Source organism: Mirounga leonina, unplaced genomic scaffold, assembly GCF_011800145.1.
Source record: "Mirounga leonina isolate KUSES-001 unplaced genomic scaffold, KU_Mleo_1.0 Mir_168, whole genome shotgun sequence".
Lineage (NCBI taxonomy): Eukaryota > Metazoa > Chordata > Mammalia > Carnivora > Phocidae > Mirounga > Mirounga leonina.
Genome location: NW_023270426.1, coordinates 16,547,530 through 16,566,700, shown reverse-complemented (window position 1 = coordinate 16,566,700; position 19,171 = coordinate 16,547,530). Strand labels below are relative to the sequence as shown.

The 19,171-nt window shown below is 37.3% G+C and overlaps 1 protein-coding gene across 1 annotated transcript in view; it reads left to right on the top strand.

Moving 5' to 3' along the window:
• The window catches only part of MEIKIN (meiotic kinetochore factor), a 107,283-nt gene that overhangs the window by 73,813 nt on the left and 14,299 nt on the right, over positions 1-19,171 (top strand). The window contains exons 11-13 of the mRNA XM_035015037.1: positions 6,593-6,763; positions 9,579-9,659; positions 12,514-12,633. Of these exons, the coding sequence (XP_034870928.1) occupies positions 6,593-6,763; positions 9,579-9,659; positions 12,514-12,633 (372 nt within the window). The remainder of the gene's footprint in view (positions 1-6,592; positions 6,764-9,578; positions 9,660-12,513; positions 12,634-19,171) is intronic.

The window sequence follows — 19,171 nt, the reverse complement described above, 5'->3', positions numbered from 1 at the left end:
GGCAGAAGCTTAACGACTGAGCCCTCCAGGTGCCCCTCACCCGGCCTGTAACTGAGTGTTTCTATTTCTGGCACAGGACCCAGTTTGGAGTCTGCAAACCGGGCAGATTTGTGCTGTGCACTCCCATGCCGCTCCTCCTGGGGGAGGAAGGGGAGTCTCCCTGGATCTGCCAATTGTTGGGTCCCTGCTCAAAGAGCAGTGGCCTGACTGTGCTGCAGATCACAGTTTATGGCAACCCTGAGCTGAGAGCCCACTCCTCGGTTCCATCTTTGCAGCCAGCTTCCCCACTCCAATACCTGGGAGCTTTGCCACACTCAGGCCCCCCTGGTCTTTCTGTGACCCTGAGGGTCCTGAGACCACACTGTTGCAGCAAGCATTACACACCCCCGCTTAACCACTGGAGCGACGTCCCTCAGCGGAGCAGATTTCTAAAAGTTCTGATTTTGTGCTCCGCTGCTCTTTCACTGATGGAGGCTCCCTTCCCCCACCATCTATCTTCCCAAATATTGCCTCGGATTCACTTCTCCACACGTCCTACCTCTAGAAAATGGTCGCTTTTCTGTTCAGAGAGTTGCTGCTATTCTTTTCTTGAATCTCCTTTTGAGTTTGTAGGTGTTCTGAATGGTTTGATAACTCTCTAGCTGTATTCCTGGGACCAGATGAAATTTAGGTCTCCTACTCCTCTGCTATCTTGCTCTTCCCCTGAGACAAACTAGATTTTAAAACAAAGTCTGCAACAAGACATGAAGAAGGGCATTATATCATAAGTAAGGGTCTATCCATCAAGAAGATCTAAGTTATAAATATTTATGCCCCCACTTGGGAGCACCCAGATATATAAATCAATTAATAATAAATATAAAGAAATTCATTGATAATAATACAATAATAGTAGAGGACTTTAACACCCCACTCACAGCAATGGACAGATCATCTAAGCAGAAAATCAACAAGGAAACGATGTTTTTGAATGAAACACTGGACCAGATGGACTTAACAGATATATTCAGAACATTTCATCTTAAAGCAGCAGAATACAGATTCTTTCTGAGTGCACATGGAACATTCTCCAGAATAGATCACATACTGGGTCACAAATCAGTCCTCAACAAGTACAAAAAAATCAAGATCATACCATGTATATTTTCAGACAGCAATGCTCTGAAACTTGAAATCAATCACAAGAAAAAATTTGGAAAGACCACAAATACACGGAGGTTAAAAAACATCCTCCTGAAGAATGAATGGATTACCAGGAAATTAAAGAAGAAATAAAAAAAGAAATACATGGAAGCACAGAAAAATGAGAACATGACAGTCCAAAATCTTTGGAATGCAGCAAAGGCAGTCCTAAGAGGGAAGTATATTGCAATATAGGACTACTTCCAGAAGCAAGATAAGTATCAAATACACAACCTAACTTTACACCTAAAGGAGCTAGAAAAGGAACAGCAAATAAAGCCTAAAGCCAGTAGAAGAAGGAAAATAATAAAGATTAGAGCAGACATAAACAATATAGAAACAAACAAAAGAAAAACCACAGTAGAACTGATTAACAAAACTAAGAGTTGGTCCCTCAAAATAATTAATAAAGTTGATAAACTCCTAGCCAGACTTATCAAAAAGAAAAGAGCAAGGACCCAAATAGATAAAACTATGAATGAGAGAGGAGAGATCACAACCAACACCACAGAAATAGTTATAAGAGACTAGTATGAGCAATTATATGTCAACAAATTAGGCAATCTGGAAGAAATGGTTAAATTCCTAGAAACATGTAAACTACCAAAACTGAAACAGGAAGAAATAGAAAACCTGAAGAAACCCATAAGCAGAAAATGATTCAGTAATCAAAAATCTCCCAACAAACAAAAGTCCAGGGCCGGATGGATTCCCAGGGGATTTCTACCAGACAGTTAAAGGAGGGTTAATACCTATTCTCCTCAAACTGTTCCAAAAAATAGAAATGGGAGGATAACTTCCAAATTCATTCTATGAAGCTAGCATTACCTTGATTCCAAAACCAAAGACCCAACTGAAAAGGAGAATTACAACCCAATATCCCTGATGAACATGGATGCAAAAATTCTAATAAAATACTAGCAAATTGAATTCAACAGTACATTAAAAGAATTATTCACCACAATGAAATGGGATTTATTCCTGGGCTGCAGGGTGGTTCAAAATTTGTAGATCAGTCAGCATGATACACCATATTAAGTAAAGAAAGGATAAGAACCATATCATTCTCTTAGTAGATGCAGAAAGAGCATTTGACAAAATACAGTGTTCTTTCTTGATAAAAATCCTCAATAAAATAGGGATAGATGGAACATCCTCAACATCATAAAGACCATATACAAAGACCATATATTATCCTAAATGGGAAAAAACTGAAAGCCTTTCCCTTAGGGTCAGGAGCAAGACAAGGATACTCTCACCATTACTATTTAACATAGTACTGGAAGTCTTGGCCTCAGCAATCAGACAACAAAAAGAAGTAAAAGGTATCCAAATTGACAACGAAGAAGTTAAGCTTTCACTCTTTGCAGATGACATAAGAATCTATGTAAAAAACCCAAAAGACTCCACAAAAAAATTGCTAAAACTAATACATGAATTCAACAAAGTTGCAGGATATGAAATCAATGTGCAGAAATCTGTGCATTTCTATACACCAGTAATGAAGCAGCTGCAAAAGAAATCAAGGAATCGATTCCATTTGCAATTGCACCAAAAACAATAAGATACCTAAGAATAAACCTAACTAAAGAGGTAAAAGATCTGCACTCAGAAAACTATAGAATACTTACGAAAGAAATTGAAGAGGACACAAAGAAATGGAAAAGTATTCCATGCTCATGGATTGGGAGAACAAACATTGTTAAAATGTGTATATTACCCAAAGCAATCAACACATTTAAGGCAATCCCTATCAAAATACCACCAGCATTTTTCACAGAGCTAGAACAAACAATCCTAAAATTTATATGGAACTACAAAAGACCCTGAATAGTTAAAGCAATTCTGAAAAAGAAAAGCAAAACTGGAGGCATCATGAATTTGTATTTTAAGCTATATTACGAAGCTGTAGTCATCAAGACAGTATGGTACTGGCTCAAAAACAGATACATAGATCAATGGAACTGAATAGAGAACCCAGAAATGGACCCACAACTCTATGGTCAACTAATCTTCAACAAAGCAGCAAAGAATATCCAATGAAAAAAAGACAGTCTCTTCAACAAATGGTGTTGGGAAAACTGGACAGTGGGACGCATAAGAATGAAATTGGACCACTTTTTTACAACATCCAGAAAAATAAATTTAAAATGGATGAAAGACTTAAATGTGAGACAGGAAACCATCAAAATCCTAGAGGAGAACACAGGCAGAAACCTCTTTGACCTCGATTGTAGCAACTTCTTACTAAATATGTCACTGGAGGCGAGGGAAACAAAAGCAAAAATAAACTATTGGGACTTCATCAAGATAAAAAGCTTCTGCACAGCAAAGGTAACAATCGACAATACTAAAAGTCAGTTTACAGAATGGGAAAAGATATTTGCAAATGACATATCTTATAAAGGGTATCCAAAATCTATATAGAGCTTATCAAACTCAATACCCGAAAACCAAATGATCAAGTTAAGAAATGGACAGAAGACATGAATAGACACTTTTCCAAAGAAGACATCCAGATGGCTTACAGATACATGAAAAGATGTTCAACATCACTCATCATCAGGGAAATACAAATCAAAACCATGAAGAGATATTAACTCACACCTGTCAGAATGGCTAAAATTAACAACACAAGAAACAACAGGTGTTGGTGAGGATGCAGAGAGAGGTGAATCCTTGTGCACTGTTGGTGGGAATGCAAATGGGTGCAGCCACTCTGGAGAACAGTCTGGAGGTTCCTCAGAAAGTTAAAAATAGAACTACCCTATGTTCCAGCAATTGCACTACTAGGTATTTACCCAAAGGATACAAAAATACAGATTTAAGGGGTACATGCACCCCGATGTTTATAGCAATGTTACCAACGATAGCCAAATTATGGAAAGAGCCCAAATGTCTGTCGACTGATGAATGGATAAAGAAGTTGTGATACACACACACACACACACACACACAGGAATATTAGTCAGCCATCAAAAAGGATGAAATCTTGCCATTTGCAGTGACATGGATGGAACTAGAGTGTATTATGTTAAGTGAAATAAGTCAATCAGAGAAAGATAAATACCACATGATCTTACTCATATGTGGAATTTTAGTAAGAAATCAGATGAATATATGGGAAAGAGGAAAAGGAAAGAAAAGGAGAGAGGGAAACAAGCCATTAGTGACACTTAACAATTGAGAACAAACTGAGGGTTGATAGAGGGACCTGGGTGGGGGATGGACTCAATGCGTGATGGGTATTAAAGAGGGCATTTCTTGTGATGAGCACTGGGTGTTTTATGAAGTGTTAAATCACTGAATTCTACTCCAGAAATCAAAATTGCACTGTATGTTAACTAAAATTTAAAAAATAAATAAAAATTAAAAACCAATATACTGAAAACCATTGAATTTTACTCTGAAAATGGGTGAATTTTATGGTATGTGAATTATATCTCAATAAAGCTGTTTCAGAAAACCTCAACAAATTCCATATGCTATTATGTGGAAGAGGGAAGTCTTGGAAAAGATGAGGAAAGACGGGATCCAGAATACAAGTGGAGGGACTGGCCTTTAGAAGAGGAGGGATATTACCATTGTGCTATATTTGTAAATGTAGTGGTAGCAGCATGGGTTTTGTGCTTAGAAGAACCTCACATTTCATTTAATGCTCTGCTGTTGCCCTGACATTTTTAATAGTTTTCTTAAACAAGAGGCCCCACATTTTTAGTTTGCACCAGGTCCCCCAAATTTGTTCCTGAGTGGTCACATCTTTTGATTTGTTGTGGAGCAGTGTGAGGTAAGGCTGTCAGCTGAGAATAGTAGAGGGAAGGAGGCTAGAGGTTTAAGGACAATGGGATGAGAGTGAAATAATCATGAGAAGCCAGAGAAATGTAGAGGCATTGCTAGTCTGTGGTTTTTCCTTTTGAGTTTGTGGTGACTTTGATATGCCCGATTGTATGATTTTCCCAGCACTTAATTGCAGTGGAGGTACAGAAGATGTTGATGTCAGGAGTCATCTAGGGTTGGGGGCTTGTCAGACATCTGTGATAGAAAGAGAAAGGGATAATGACAATGATGGATGGTGATAGATGAAGAAGGAATGACAGGAAGAAGGATAATGTATGAAGATAAATGGTAGGATCAGTAAGTTGGAGATTTCATTGAGGGAGGAGTTTATATCATGAAGATAATTGAATGTGGGTTGGAAGGATATAAGAAACTATTCAAATTGGTGATTCTCTAATTTCTATTGATGGTAAGAGCTGTGTTTGATTACGGAGTGACTAAAATGCCATGAGGGGAAAAGGTTACTGAGAATGCAGAGGTCAAGTAACTGGGAGGCCAGTTGGTTAGACGGATTATCAAGTTGTGTGATGAAATTGCTGAGAATAATGACAGGAGTCAGAGAAAAAGCTGTGTGTAAGGCATACATGAGGGAAACGGGTCAATAGATGCCTATAAGGACCTTGCTATTTACTGCGTACCCTTGTTCTTTTCTTTGCTTAGAATGAACCTTATAGCTCTTTGGCTTCCTTCCTTCCTTCCCCTCCTCTCTCTCTACCTTCTCTTTATCCTCTCAGTCACAACTCAAAATACTGTCATTTTTTCAGGACTCAACTCAAATTGCACCTCCTTAGTTATGTTGAATATATGTAAACTGGGAATACTATTATAAATATATCTCAGAAGCACTGGACAAGTTACATAAGACAAGCAGTCACTCAGCAGTCTGCAGTTTTAGTCAGGGATTAATTGGTAAAGCAACATACTTTTTCATAGTTGCAGCTTCCTGATGTCTTAGTACTTTTGGTTTCTTAAATGAAGATGTAATAAATACATTTATATAAGTATATTTGATGTTTTCTCTAAAATTTAGTTTTAACTATTGACAGATGGATAGACCTCATTATCATACTTTTTTACAGAACACTTTGGGAGATGTTACCTTAAATGTGGTAGGGAAATTTTTTTGATTTGTGTGTATTTTAAGCTGTTTTGTCTTTTAATAGATTTTATTTTTAAATATGTAGAAAACCTTTTTTTTTTTTACAAAAGTATCTTTAAGTTGAAAACTTTTTCAAGTTGAGGGAATAACAATAGAATTATATATAGGGCGCCTGGGTGGCTCAGTTGGTTAAGCAATTGCCTTCGGCTCAGGTCATGATCCTGGAGTCCCGGGATCGAGTCCCGCATTGGGCTCCCTGCTCAGCGGGGAGTCTGCTCCTCCCTCTGACCCTCCCCCCTCTCGTGCTCTCTCTCAAATAAATAAAATCTTTAAAAAAAAAGAATTATATATATAAATAAATTTATATGTATATATAATTGATATATACATAACCTATTTTAATTGTAATAATTATAACATATTTCTATTATAATAAAATAAGACATCTGAGAAATGCTACAAATGTTTTTATAGTACTATGGAGTGTATATCATGATTATGAATTTGTTTCAGCCTGAAAAAGATCCTGAACCCAGAGATACAAATTTTCAAACAAAGTTAAGTTCTCATCATCTAAAAATCAAGGTTCCTTCAGGTAGATCAATTACCAAAGTTCCATTGTCTCAGCCCCTGGAACCTACATTGGTAAGCACTGACCTTCTATTAACTAATTCTTGAAAAACCTATACCAAGGAAATGTACTTATTGGGAAGATTTAGATAGTATAACTTCTTAACAAATCTAGGGAAAAAATGCAGAGAGCTTTATATTTACAGCTATACACAGGCAGATTTCTTTTTTTTTTCCTTTTAAAAACTGATTTTAATATTTTGACCATTTCTTTATTGAGGAAGTAAAATGATATTTAGCTGCACGCATACCAACAATACCTAAATTATTTACGACAATTTAGAATGTTAATGTGTATCTGAATATTGGATATCTTTTATTTATTTATTTTTTATTTTTATTTTTTATTCTTATGTTAATCCCCATACATTACATCATTAGTTTTAGATGAAGTGTTCCATGATTCATTGTTTGTGCACAACACCCAGTGCTCCATGCAGAATGTGCCCTCCTCAATACCCACCACCAGGCTAACCCATCCTCCCACCCCCCTCCCCTCTAGAACCCTGTTTGTTTTTCAGAGTCCATCGTCTATCATGGTTCGTCTACCCCTCCGATTTCCCCCGCTTCATTCTTCCCCTCCCGCTACCTTCTTCTTCTTCTTCTTCTTTTTTTTTCTTAACATATATTGCATTATTTGTTTCAGAGGTACAGATCTGAGATTCAACAGTCTTGCACAATTCACAGCGCTTACCAGAGCACATACCCTCCCCAGTGTCTATCACCCAATCATCCCATCCCTCCCACCCCACCCCCCAACTCCAACAATACTCAGTTTGTTCACAGGCAGATTTCTTAAAAAATGGATTGTCAGTTAACAATTGTGTCTCTTGGGAAGCAGATATTCAGGCAGAATTGAGTTCAAATGGTGTACTGGAAGGGATAATATCTGAGAAAGGAGCAGGGAGGAAGCAGCATTGGGTAGGAATAGTCTCAGCCTCAATGAACATCTGCCAAAAGCTCTCCCTTCAAGGTCTGGAGCAAAGATTATCCATTACAGGATTCTTACGTTGGTTCCTATGCTCAAACGTTGGCTGAGGGTTGCCTGAGAAGATGATGGCCTCAACCTGAAAGCTGAAGCAGTTTCCAGAGAAGTTGTGGAGGGGGAAGGGGCTGTCACCTACCTACACTCCTTGCAGTGGAACAGCAGGTTCTTTGTTCAAGGAGATCTGACCAGAGCACCTCCATGGCAGCCACAGTGATAAATAATAGCTATCACTGAGTATTTCCTACTCTACAGGTTCTCTTTACATGTATTATTTGTAACCTTTGCACAGCAATCCTTAGGGGAAGAATAATCCCCATTGTTCAGATGAAGAAGTTAAAAGATAAAATAGCTAATGTATTAGAGAGCTGACATATTCGGTATGCCAGGTAAATATACCCATAAAATTTTTTTAATAGAAATTTTCCTAATAAATGATCCCATATTACGTCTTGAACACACAACTAGTTTAAGAGATGTTAAGCCAGAAAGGAAAGGAAGAGTGAAAGAAATGAGGAAAGAAAGAAAAAAGAAACCTAACATAAACTTTCTTACGATGTTTAAATTCCAACTCTGAGTTTGTGTTCCAAAGTTGGCAGCATATAATAAACACCTATTCAAAGAGATTTATCAGAGGGACTGGTTTCATGGAATCCAAAAGTTGAAAAGATAGCTGATTGTTAAAAATAAAGTTATCTGTCTTCTCTCTTTTCGAATATCTCTGTCACTCTGTTTCATTGCTCTGCTTCTCTGACTTTTTCCCTGGTTTTTGTCTCTTCGACTCAAGCTCTGTCTTTCTTCTTTCTGTCTCTATCTTGATCTCTTTCCATTTGTCCTTCTCTGTCTCTGACTGTTTCTCTGTCACTTTCTGTTCATAGTCTGTTGGTCTCCATCTTCTCCATCTTTTTTCTCCCTCCCTCCTTCTTAGTATTCCTCTCTTTTGTCTCCTCATCCTCCCTTTCTCCCTTTCTTTTTCCCTTTCCTTACTCCTCTTCCCTCCCCCATTCTTCCCTTTCTCTCTTTAACTTTTAGGTCTCTGATCCTGTCTTTGTCTTACTCTCTCACTCTTTCTTGATTTGTCCACCTGTCTCTCTGCCTCTTCGCATCTTCAAGAAATAGAAAATGAGTCTTTATAATTTGTCTAACTTTGATATTGCATAAATTGAAGTGTCTATATATATTTAATTGTATGTATTTTAAACCAATTATCCTTATTACATATATGTTTAACAGCTTCACAAATAACTTATAATCCCTTTCCATGAAAAGTACAATATACTAGCAATTAAACAAATGCTAAAAGTAAAATAATTTTCTTAGCAGTAAAAGAGACAATCAAAGCAACGTTTTTTAGTTCAAAACTTTAATTAGCTTTTCTTCCTAAATTAAGAGTGATTTCACCCAAACTATTCTTTTTTTTTTTTTTTAAGATTTTTTTATTTATTCATTTGAGAGAGAGAGAAACAGCGTGAGAGGGGAGAAGGTCAGAGGGAGAAACAGGCTCCCCGCTGAGCCGGGAGCCCGATGTGGGACTGGATCCCAGGACTCCGGGATCATGACCTGAGCCGAAGGCAGTCGCTTAACCAACTGAGCCACCCAGGCGCCCCCCAAACTATTCTTGTATTGTTCTTGTGCCCCGCAGAACTCTTAGGAGTTGCTTGACCTAGCTCAAGCCAGAAAATTCTTTAGTTACTTGTCTAGTGGTTTAAAATTTAATTAGCACATTGAAGTTTTATTAGTATGGCACATTATGATCTAGTCTACTAATTTGATATTTTTTTACTGTATTAAAATTGGTTTATTTATTTATGCTATTCAATCCCCTATTTCACAAAACACTGATAGAGAACAAATTCTAGTATTCCTGATAAGAAAAGCAGAGGCCTCTTAACAAGCACTCCATCTTCGCAAACTGCTGGTTTAGTGGTGAGTATTAGCATTTGGCACTTGTAGTATCTATGGTTTGGTTCCCTCTCCTCCCTATTATTCTGTTTCTGTCACACCAGGAGAATATTCTACATAGGGAATAATGTCTGTTTTTCTGTTGTATAGACTTGCTTTCGCTGGATGTACTCTATATACTGCTGTACATAAAAGATTAGAATACTGCAGCACCCACCAGGGTTTTGTTTTGTTTTTTCATTTTTTTATTGTGGCAAAAGATATGTAACATAAAATTTACCATTTTTAGCAATGTTGATTTTTTTTTTGAGAGAGAGAGAGCTCCAGGGAGCTGGGTGTGGGAGGGGCAGAGAGCGAGGGAGAGAGAGAATCTTAAGCAGACTCCACTCTCAGTGCAGAGCCGGACTTGGGGCTCCATCTCACAACCCTGGATCATGACCTGAGCCAAAATCAAGAGTGGGACGCTTAACTGACTGAGCTACCCAGGTGCCCCTAAAATTTTAACTCTTTTTAACTGTACAGTTCAAGTACAAATGTTATGCAACCATCACTTTTTTCATGCGGAATTTCTTGCAAAGTTTTTCTTCTTGCAAACCTGAAACTCCATACATTAAACACTGAGTCCCCATTTCTCCATCCCTCAGTCCCTATCAACCACAATTCTACCTTCCCCCTCTGAATTTGACTGCTCTAGATACTTCACATAATGGAATCATACAGTATTTTCCTTTTGTGACAGATTTCATTTAGCATAATGTCTCATCCATGTTGTAGCATGTGTCAGAATTTTTTTCCTTTTTAAAGGCTGTTTGTATGTGTATACCACATTTTGTTTATCTATTCATCTGTCTGTGGACATTTGGGTTACTTCCACCTTTTTTTTTTTTTTTTAAAGGTTTTATTTATTTATTTGACAGAGAAAGACACAGCGATAGAGGGAACATAAGCAGGTGGAGTGGGAGAGGGAGAAGTGGGCTTCCCGCCAAGCAGGGAGCCCGATGCGGGGCTCGATCCCAGGACCCTGAGATCATGACCTGAGCTGAAGGCAGATGCTTAACGACTGAGCCACCCAGGCGCCCCATGGTTACTTCCACCTTTTGGCCAGTGTGAATAATGCTGCTTTGAACATGGGTGTTCAAATATCTCTTTGTGTCTGTGCTTTCAGTTCTTTTGGTATACACTTTAAAGTGGAATTGCAAATGGTAATTCTCATTTTTAACTTTTTGAGGAACTGACATACTGTTTTCCATAGCAGCTGCGCTATTTTACATTCCCAGTAACAATGACAATACTTCCAATTTCTCTACATCCTTGCCAACACTTGTTATTTTCTGTGTCTTTTTTTAAATAATAGCCATCCTCATGGGTGTGAGATGGAATTTCATTGTGGTTTTGATTTGTATTTCCCTTATGGCTAAAGATATTGAGCATCTTTTCACATGCTTATTGGCCATTTATGTATCTTCTTTTAAGAGATGTCTGTTCAAGTCTCTTGCCCATTTTTTAATCAGCTTATTTATTTGTTGATGAGTTGTATGAGTTTTTTTTTATATATTTTAGATTTTAACCCCTTATCAGATATATGGCTGGCAAATATTTTCTCCCATTCTGTGGGTTACCTTTTCATTCTGTTGATAGTATCCTTTGATGCACAGAAGCTTTAATTTTTATGCAGTCTAATTTATCTATTTTTTTCTTTTCCTGTGCTTTTGGTGTCATAGCTGAGAAATTGTTGCAAAATTCAATGATATTAAATTTTCCCCCTCTGTTTTCTTCTAAGAGTCTTAAAATTCGGCTCTCATCCAACCAGAGTTCTTTTTAGGTTCAACTAAACAATAGGAATACAACTCACAAGCAGGGCAGAAACAGGTGTTCCTCTTCAGTGGGATCAGTCTTCACAGAAGTTCATGGAGCAGTTTACCTAGCGGTTTGGGTACAGCTCAGATACAACGAGATGAGATCCAGTATCTTTTGTAATATCACATAGACATAGCTTCCAGAGTCCCCACAAGAGACATGCCAAATTACAAGAGTCAGGGAAATCCAAACTATGGTGCTTTTTGTAGGGTTTATTTACATATAGTGCGTTTATCATTTATTCATAGTGCAGTTATAGTTCTTCCTAGTCCAGATGCAATTTATCAACCAGACATCATTTTTACCATTAGCAATGTTGGCATTGTTACCTTTATCAGGTTCCCAGTGGAACAGAGCATGAGAATTAAGCAAAGATCAGTTTTTCAAGCTGGGAAAAGGGTTCTTTATAGGTTTACTTATTCTGGCTATTTCATATAAATGGAATCATGTAATACGTGGCTTTTGTGTTTGGCTTCTTTCACTTAACATAATGTTTTCTAAGTTCATCCGTTTTATAACATATACTTTCTTCCTTACTTATGGCTGAATAATATCCCATGGTAAGGATATACTACATTTTGTTTACTAATTTGTCAGTTTGGGGGCATTTGAAAGAATAATATTGCTATTAATGTTCATATACAAGTTTTTGTGTGAATATGTGTTTTCAGTTGTATTGGGTATGTGATTAGAAGAGGAAGTAGAATTGCTGAGTCACATGGTAACTGTATGTTTAACACTTTTTTTGTGGTGGGCTCTTTAAAAACAGCTTTACTGAGCTATAATTAACATACCATACAATTTACCTATTTAGAATGTGAAATTCAGTGTTTTTTAGTACATTCACAGGTATGTGTAATCATCACCAGTCAATTTTATAGTCTTTTTATCACCTCAGAAAGAAACTCTGTACTTTTTCCCAAGAAAATGCTTCTAATGAGATAGTATTTCACCTTTAATTATGTAAAAATAATTGTTTCTGCCACATTTGACTTCTATAAGAGTAATATATTTTTTATAGATTGATTTGTCCTCAGTGCAGAGAGCATCTTTTGAAGAACTATTTCCAAATGTCAGCAATTATGTTAATTCAAATGAAATTGTTCCTGTGTCAAATTTGCAAGAAAATTCTTCAAATGAGGTTAGTATTTTCCATTTTTTCTTCAATTACTAAAAGAAATTATTACTGTTCTATTAGATACTTTGTATATGAGATACTTTAGGAAATCTGTAACTCATTTGAGGCTACCATCATCCACATGAGGAGGCAGCTATCAGTTACAATTCTAAATAAAGAATGTTAGGCTGCCATGGCCAGAACACTGCATTGTCAGGGCGTGGTGCTATTAAACAACTAGAGGAGATACTGTTAACCTACTTTGATCCAAAACTCTGTTTTCATCTGTACATATGAGTTGTAGTCACCAATTTCATTGTGTTAAGATGAATACACAGAAGTACTATGCTCCATTAAAAAAAAGACATAAAATTCATAAAACTAAGAGCCATGGGGGTGGGAATAGAGCTAGAGTATGAGGAGAAAAAGAGAACAGAAAGTGGGATGGGGAGAAAGAAAGAGCCAGAAAGAAGGGGTGTGGGAGCAGACAGAGAGACAGAAGGACAAAGTGAGAGAAAGAGGCAGAGGGAAAAGACATAAAAAGGCAAACCAGAGAGACATGTAGTGGTTCACTGTAGCTAGACCTTTTCAGTGTGACTCTGGGATGAGGGTGGGAATCTGGATGGTGAGAGAAGGCTGGAGATGAGACTGTTAAGATAAACAAGGGCCAAGAATTCAAAGGGTCTTTAATCCATATTAAGCAATTTGGATCTTTTTCCTGAGAGGAGCCAATAAAGGATTCTGAACAAGGGATGATGTCATATGTCCTTCTGGCTCCAGAGGTGGAGAACAGATTATAAAAGGCTGAGACTAGAGACAGAAGGATGATTTCCTGGGAGAGAGAGAAAGAAAAGGTAGGGTAAGAGGCTGAGGGAAGTAAAAATAGATTGAAATAAGGACTTGGAATGGAAGAAGTAGGGAAATACAAGACTATAGCACACTGTTGAGAGGCCAGGTGAAACTGGAAACTATTACCTCTCTTAAGCATTTTTATTGAGGAATAATTGACATACAATAAACTGTACATATTTAAAGTGTATAATTTGGAAGTTTTCACATATGTATGCAACTGTAAAACCACCACCACAATCTAGATGGTGAAAATATCCGTCAACCCAAAAGTTTCCTCTTCCTGTTTTATAATTTTTTCCTTCGTGCCCCTGTCCCCCAAGCAACTACTGATCTAGTTACTGTAATTATAGATTGGTTTACATTTTCTAGAGTTTTGGGGTCATTCAAGTGAGAGAGAGAGAATTTTTGGTCTGGTGTCTTTTACTCAGTATAATTATTTTGAGATTCATTCGTGTTGTTGAGTGTATCAATAATTTGGTCCTTTTTACTGCTAAGTAGTATTCCATTTATGGTATACAAAAATTTATCCTTTCACCCATTTATGGACATTTGGATCATTTAGCTACTAGGAACATTCATGTACAAGTATTTGTATTGACAAAGATTCTCTCCTTGATCAAACTTTAGTTAAGCTCTTCTGAGCCCTCTTCTCAGCTAAGCCTTGTGTCCATTCTTGCTGAGTATAGTTTTAACAAGAATTTTCTCCCACCCTTGATATCTGATCTCCCACCCTTGATCTGATCTGATCTGATCTGGCCTGCCTTTGGCACTCTGGCCTCTTAGGTCTAATTGGGTTCCTGGATCCAGTTTCAAAGTGTGTGTGTGTAGGGGAATTGCCCACACCCCCAACAAGCAATACTCCTGACATCAGCTGAGTGTCTTAGAATTCAACTCAATTTTGACATTATCTACCTGAAGATAGCATCAGATTCCACAGGTAAAGGGCTTATTCCACAAAACCACCCTCTACTTGAGATGCCACTTGCCAGTCTAGGTTGTTACCTGTGCTTCTGACCAACTGCCTATAAATCAGAGGTTCCCATGACCCACTCCTTGATTTTATTAATTTATTGGAGTAGCTTACAAAACTCAGAGAAACATTTTACTTACTAGATTACTGGTATCTTATAAAAGAATATAACTCAGGAATAGCCACATGGAAGAGACGCATAGGGCAAGGTATGGGGAAAGGACAAGGAGCTATACGTACATCATACATCATACATACATACATACATCAAAAATTATGCAAATGAGGCTGGTGCTCCTCGGGCAGAAATTTTAGTATTATAATGAGGTTAAGGTAACTGTCTGTCATTGTGTGGGTCATTCCATAGTTTATCTGTGCAGGCATGAGTCAGGGGAGGGGGTGATGCTCAAACTGGTCTGGGGGTCTGGGCCACGGGATCTCTTCTTTCAGGCAGTCGTTATTGCTTGAAGGATAGTTTTGGTTTCCATTACAGGATGCTATGCCCCCTTGGGTCTTTGCCTGGGTTAAGAGATAAACTGGAAAAAAGGGCTTAAGGGAAAATGTGGGACAAAGTTTGATGGGTACAAGCAGGTGAGCAGTAAAGGTCAGGTCTTGGAGTATAGCTGGTGACAGCTTCATTACGTAGGTATGGTTGATTAAATCATTGGCCATTGGCAACCGAGTAAACCTCTAGCTCCTCTCTCCTACCTGGAGGTTATGGGATGGGCCTGAAAGTTCCAATCCTCTAATCCAGGATCGATTCCCCTGACAACTAGCCCCCATCCTCAGGTGCATTCCAAAAGTTTTATCACATTAACAAAAACACCTTTATTGCTCTTATCACTTAGGAAATTCCAAAGGTTTTAGGAGCTCTGTGCTGGCAATGGGGATGCAAACCAAATATGTATTTCTTATTAACTCAGTATCAGTGCTCCTGTGTGGCTCAGTCAGCTGAGTGGCTGACTCTTCATTTCAGCTTGGGTCATGATCTCAGGGTCCTGAGATCAAGCCCTGCATTGGGCTCTCGCTCAGTGGGGAGTCTGCTGGAGATTTTTTCTTTCTCTCCCTCTGCCCCTCCCCTGGCTTGTGCTCTCTCTCTCTTAAATAAAAATAGATGAATAAATCTTTTTTTAAAAAAAAATCACAATATCACAAGGTCAATTTAACAAGAATCTCTTTACACTTGATGTCTCTTCATAGTAATTTTTCAACAACTGACACCCTCATTCTGCTCAGCAGCTGTACATCCCTAGCTGTATTTGCTGTATTTGGATTTGAGCCCAATTACTCTCCTCTATTGCAATACCTTATTATAGTGTCTTTTTGTGTGTGTGAATAGAGAAAGGTTTATTTCTTTTTTTTAATTTAAAATTCATTAGCCAACATATAGTACATCTTTTTTTTTTAAAGTATGGTTGACATACGGTGTTACATTAGTTTAAGCTATACAGTATAGTGAGTGAACCCTATTGCAATAATCTTGAATAAAATCTTAATTGTAATAGTAAGTATCAGAATAAGTTCTTCTTTAACTGTGTGGATATATATTTCCTTCCTCTTGGGTAAATACCTAAGAAATTTCCAAACTGTTTTCCAAAGTTGTGGTACCATTTTACATTTCCACCAACAATATTTGAGACTTGTAGTTTCTCTACATCTACATTTCATCTACGTTTAGTTCTGTCAGTCTTTTTTTTTTTTTTTAAGATTTTATTTATTTATTCATGAGAGATAGAGAGAGGCAGAGGCAGAGGGAGAAGCAGGCTCCCCGCAGAGCGGGGAGCCCGATGCAGGACTCGATCCCAGGACCCCAGGATCATGACCTGAGCTGAAGGCAGGCGCTTAACCGACTGAGCCACCCAGGCGTCCCAGTTCTGTCAGTCTTTTAATCTTAACCTTTAGTTAAGTTAATCTTAACCTTTAGTATGGTCAGTCTTTTAATCTTAACCTTCCCAATTAGTATGAAGTGATATCTTACTCTGGTTTTAATTTGCATTTCCCTAATGACCAATAATGTTGATCACATTTTCATGTGCTTATTTGCCATCTATATATTTACTTTGGTGACATACCTGTTCATATCTTTTGCACATTAAAAAGATTGTTGATTTTCTTATTGTAGATATAGAATATCTTTTGAAAGATATTTTCCCAGTCCATACCTTGTCTTTTTATCCACTGCACTTTTTAAAAAAATGAATAAACAGGCTTTTTTTGTGTTATTTTGTATATCATAAAATTCACCCATTTCAAGTTTACAATTCTGTAATTCTTAGTAAATTTATGGAGTAGTGCAACAATTACCTATGTCAGTTTTAGGATATTTTCCAAATCCTTCACACTTATTTACAGTTAAGCCCTGTTCTCATGTCCAGCCCCAGGCAAATACTAATCTATTTTCTGCCTCTAGAGTAATGTTTTCTGGACATTTGTTATAAATGGAAGCATAAAATCTGTAGTTTCTTGCAAAACAGTGTCACTTAAAGAACATACATTTTTAACTTTGAAGAAGTCCAGCTTGTCAATTTTTTGTTTATTTTTTTCATGGGTATGGCTTCGTTGTCATCTAAGAAATCTTTGCCTAACCCAGGGTCACAAAGATTTTCTCCTACGTTTTCTTCTAGAAGTTTTAAAATTTTGCACTAATGCCTGTGAGTTAATTTTTTATTTATGGTGTGAGGTATGGAGTCAAGTGTATTTATTTTCATACAGACATTCAGTTATTCTATTGAGAGGTTATTCTTTTTCCACTGTACTGCCTTTCCACCTTTGTTGAAAGGTGTTCCCATCTATTCCTAATATGCTTGAGAGTTTTTATTAGGAATGGAATTTGGATTTTTGCCGAATGCACTTTTTGTTATCCTTGTATTTGTACGAGTTTCTGTAAGGTTTTACTGTTGTCTATCTTTGTGCAAGTATCACACAGTATTGAATAATGAGGCACTATAATAATTCTTGAAATTAATTAGTGTTAGCCTCTAACTTTGTTCTTTTTCAGTTGTTTTGGTTATTCTAGGTCCTTTGCATTTCTATGAATTTTAGATTCAGCTTGTTGATTTCTACAAAAAAAAAAAACCTGATGGAATTTTGACTAGGATTGCATTGAATCTACAGATCAATTTCGCAATAATTGGTATCATGACAATATTGAGTCTTCCAACCCAAGAACAATGTATAGCTATCCATTTTTTGGCTCTTTAATTTCTCTCCAAATTATTCTGTAGTTTTCACTGTTTGGGTCATTATTCCTACTTGATGTCATTATATCCCTCCTGATGACAGTGTTTCATATTCTTGATACTATTATAAATGGTATTCTTAATTTCAATATCTGTTTATTAATTGTTAGCATACAGAAATACTTTGTGTGTGTGTGTGTATGTGTGTGTGTATTGATCATTATATTAGTCTGTTCGGTTTGCCATAATAAAATATGATAGGCTGGGCAGCTTACACAACAGAAATTTATTTTCTCACAGTCCTGGAGGCTGGAAAGTCCAAGACCAAGGTGTTAACCTATTCAGGTCTCAGAAGGGCTTTCTTCCAACTTGTAGATGTCCACCTTCTTGCTATGACTTCACATGGCCTTTTCTCTCTTTGCATGAAGTATAAAAGTGCTCTGGTGTTTCTTCCTCCTCTTAAAAGGGCACCAGCACTTTCAGATTAGGACCTTGCCCTTAGTCAGCTAACCTTTAATCACCCTCTCACAGAGTCTATCTCTAAATACAAGTCTAATTGGGAATTAGGGATTCAACATATGAATTTTGTGGGGATAGAGCATTCCATTCATAACAAGTATACTACAAACTTGCTAAACTTAATTACAGTTTCTAGTAGTTCTCCCCCGCCCCCCGCCACAAGTTTCCATCATGCCATAGGCAACTATGTTATCTGTGGAAAAAAAGTTTACTTCTTCCTTTTTTTTTTTTTAAGATTTTATTTATTTATTTTGGTGAGGGAATGTGCAGTGGGAGAGGGAGGGAGAGAGAGAATCTCAAGCAGACTTTGTGCTCAGCATGGAGCCTGATGCGGGGCTCATTCCCATGACCCTGAGATCATGATTTGAGCCCAAATCAAGAGTTGAACCCTTAACCAACTGAGCCACCCAGGCACCCCTACCTCTTCCTTTTTAATCTGGTTGCCTTTTTTTTCCTTACCCAATTTCCCTGACTAGATTTTCCTGTACAATGCTGAGAGAGTAGTGGAGAGAGCAGACATCCTTGCCTTGTTTCTATACTTTGAGGGAAAGCATTCAGTAGTTAACCATTAAATATGATCTTAGCCATAGGTTTTTCTTAGGTTGAGGAGGTTCCCATCTATTCCTAATATGCTTGAGAGTTTTTATTAGGAATGGAATTTGGATTTTTGCCAAATGCACTTTTTGTAACTATTGAGATGGTAGTAGGACTTTTTTTTTTTTCAGTTTGTTAATATGGTGAATTGATGATGATAATGAATTGAATATACTGTTTTATGTTCTAATGTTAAATCAACTCTGCATCCCAGGATAAATCCCACTTAGTTATGGTGTACTTTTCTTTTTATGTATTGATGTATTTGATTTGCTAAAAATATTTTAGAATTTTTCCATCAGTGTTTGTGAGGGTCTGTAGTTTTATTTATTTATTTTTTTGATGTCTGTCTCTGAGTTTAGCATGAGAGTAATGCTAGCCTCATAGAACAAGTTGGGAAGTACTCCTTCATCTTCAATTTTCTGGAAGAGAATTAGTATTATTTCTG